The 2,605-nt window shown below is 53.6% G+C and overlaps 2 protein-coding genes across 2 annotated transcripts in view; one reads left to right on the forward strand and one right to left on the reverse strand.

Moving 5' to 3' along the window:
* Nucleotides 1–2,501, reverse strand: part of LOC100745465 (scavenger receptor class B member 1-like) — a 3,778-nt gene extending 1,277 nt beyond the window's left edge. The window contains exons 1-4 of the mRNA XM_033322488.1: nucleotides 1,327–2,501; nucleotides 960–1,234; nucleotides 556–808; nucleotides 1–463 (exon numbers count right to left, since the gene is read on the reverse strand). Of these exons, the coding sequence (XP_033178379.1) occupies nucleotides 131–463; nucleotides 556–808; nucleotides 960–1,234; nucleotides 1,327–1,995 (1,530 nt within the window). The 5' untranslated portion in view covers nucleotides 1,996–2,501 and the 3' untranslated portion in view covers nucleotides 1–130. The remainder of the gene's footprint in view (nucleotides 464–555; nucleotides 809–959; nucleotides 1,235–1,326) is intronic.
* LOC100745827 (metabotropic glutamate receptor 6-like) overlaps nucleotides 1–2,605 on the forward strand; it is an 18,731-nt gene that overhangs the window by 3,304 nt on the left and 12,822 nt on the right.

Genomic DNA, 2,605 nt, shown 5'->3' on the forward strand with positions numbered 1-2,605 from the left:
TCGGGGGATCGCGCGATCGCGGGATCTTTATTTGAACTGACGCGAATTAGTCGGAGCCGAAGGTTGGCGCCAAGACAAGGGATCGGTGGTATATATCAGCCGAACGCGGACAAGGTAGGTAGCCAAACTGTCAAAGCCGATCGAGTTCGGTTCGATCGACGACCGGTTTCGCGCCGTTCGATTCGTCTTCTCTCTTCAAAGCGGCGAGAAAAGCACCGAACGAGATGACGACACCGACCAGGCTGCACCACTGAAGTCCGGCCTCGATGGCGTTCACCAGGTAGTGACTGCGATAAAAGATCTGGCGAATCGATTCCGGCAGATCGTCCATTCTGGTGTCGATCCAGATCAAGGGCAGGATCGAGCCGTCTTCGAGATTTCCCGAGAACGGCATGCCAACCGCTTTTCGTACTTCTAGATTCAGCTGAAATCTCATTCTGGTAGCCACTGTAACGCCCAAACGCTGAAACGAATACGATCGCGTGAGCCGGAAAACGAGTTTCCACGTAGACGTTCGGTAAGGACGCGCGTGGCGTCGCAGATCGAAATACCTACCGAATGCAGATCCACGTAGCTACCGTGATGTTCCTCTCGTGGCGTCAGTCCTTCGATCTTCTGGAACAAGGACTCGTCGCCCGAGTAGAAATGGGGAAAGGAGACGATCAACGGTGATCCGGAGTTGCAAGCGGAAACGTTCAACGTTCCAGCCGGTGGGCATATTCTGGTGATCGAATCGTACGATTCCTTCGGGCAAAAGCACGAGTCTTTGCTGCGGCTCGACGTAAAAACGTTGCTCGGTAATTTGTACCTATGACGATTATTCGACCGATGAAGCGTTTAGAGCGACGACACCTTTGCTTTCGGATCGCTGGTAAGCGAGGGTTTTTCGTTCGACCAGGAAGCAAGCGGATGGAACAGGGGGCCGCGTGCAAACGCGGAGACGAGGGATAAGAACTCACCTTAAAGTGGGAATACCGTTGGAGAAGCTGCGACGCTCGTAACGAAACGGCAATTGCCTGCAAAACTCTTTCGCGTAGACGTAAAGCGTGGCGTTCGGCTGCTCGATCCAGTCCGGTGGAAACATGCTGCCGTCGGTACCGTAGATTCGGTCGCATTTCTCGTCTTCCCACACTCGACGACTTTCGCGTCCGTTGATTCGCTGGATCAGCCCGAGATTCCGAAGATCGTCGATTCCCGTGTGCATCGTGATGCGATCCGCGTTCAAGCCGTTTCTCTGCAACACGCCGCGGATACACACGCATAGACGACAAACAGCAGCGTATCGAACAGCGGTTGTGCCGCGTAAACGCAAATATATATACGTACGAATGCCAGGATTCCAAATTTATCGTGGGGTAGGAACTTTCGCGACGGTAGAAACCGTTTGCCCATTTCGAACAGTTCGTCCTCGTAGCCCCAGAAGAATTCGCCGACCGGCAGTTCGAGAAACGGTTTGGCGCGTAGCTTCAAGCCAGCCAGAAGCATCGTGAAGCCGATTTGCAGCAGGTAGTTGAGATCTCGGGAATACGCGAGCGTCGACATGAGCAACACGTTCGGTACGATCACCTTTTGACTTTCCGATTTCCCGGCGATCCATTGGAAGCTCCTCTCCTCCTGATACGTGACCGTTCGATTCTCGTCGAGGCGGACGTTCGCTCGGCTGAATTTCTCTCGATAGACGAACGGGCCAACCTCTTGCACCTTCAGCTTGCTCGCGTTTCCGCTCTCGAACTCGTGCACGTTCGTATAATTGAAAACGTAAACGTTGACCCGAAGGCCGACCGGCGGCCGTTGCCACATCAGAAACGTCGGCGTACCGTTCCGTAGCTCGAGATTCGAGAGAATCGCGTCGCGAAACACGCTCGTGCACCAAAGCAGAACGAACGTCGCGAGGCTGATCAACGCGGCGAATCCGTATACCAATCTAGCTCGCCGTTTTCGCGATCCTCCGTTCAAGCTTCTTCGAATCGCCCACGCTATACTCTTCTCACCCATGGTGCCAACTTCGTCGCGTTCTTTCGATCGTTTCTCCTCGATTCGAAGTTGGCGCGCTCGCGCTTTCGAGCCAAGCCAGCGTCCCGCTCTCGATTCCGTCTAGTCTTTCCTACCGCGTCCAATTTCAAAGTCGCGCACCCTTTCCCTCGTTGAACGACGAACCCCAACAACTAGAGCAACCAGCACCACCGACCTTTCTTTCCGACGCGAGACGCTGCGTTCCGTTGATTTTCGACGCGTTTTCCACGCTTTACTGAGCTTTACTTCCACGTTTCCGCGGAACGATCACGACGACGTACAAAAATCTCCCCACCTTTCTTCGATTCATCGATAACCTCCTCGTAGCGGCGATGACCCTCGTTCGCCGCCAAACTTGGGATATTCTTTGAATCCGTGCACAGACCATCGAAAAACATCCACTGTCTTGCCCCGCGTTTTACATACCCGAACCTATCGCGCCTATCGCGCGTTTCCTTCTTTCCCTCCTTTCTCTTCTTTCTCTTCTTTCCCTTCTTTCCCTTCTTTCCCTTCTTTTCCTTCTTTCGTTTCGATTATTTTCTTTCTTTTATCTCTCTACCTCCCTCCCACCCTTTCCCCCCGAAACGCGACA

Source organism: Bombus impatiens, unplaced genomic scaffold (genome assembly GCF_000188095.3).
Source record: "Bombus impatiens unplaced genomic scaffold, BIMP_2.2 scf_0640, whole genome shotgun sequence".
NCBI classification, from domain to species: Eukaryota; Metazoa; Arthropoda; class Insecta; order Hymenoptera; family Apidae; genus Bombus; species Bombus impatiens.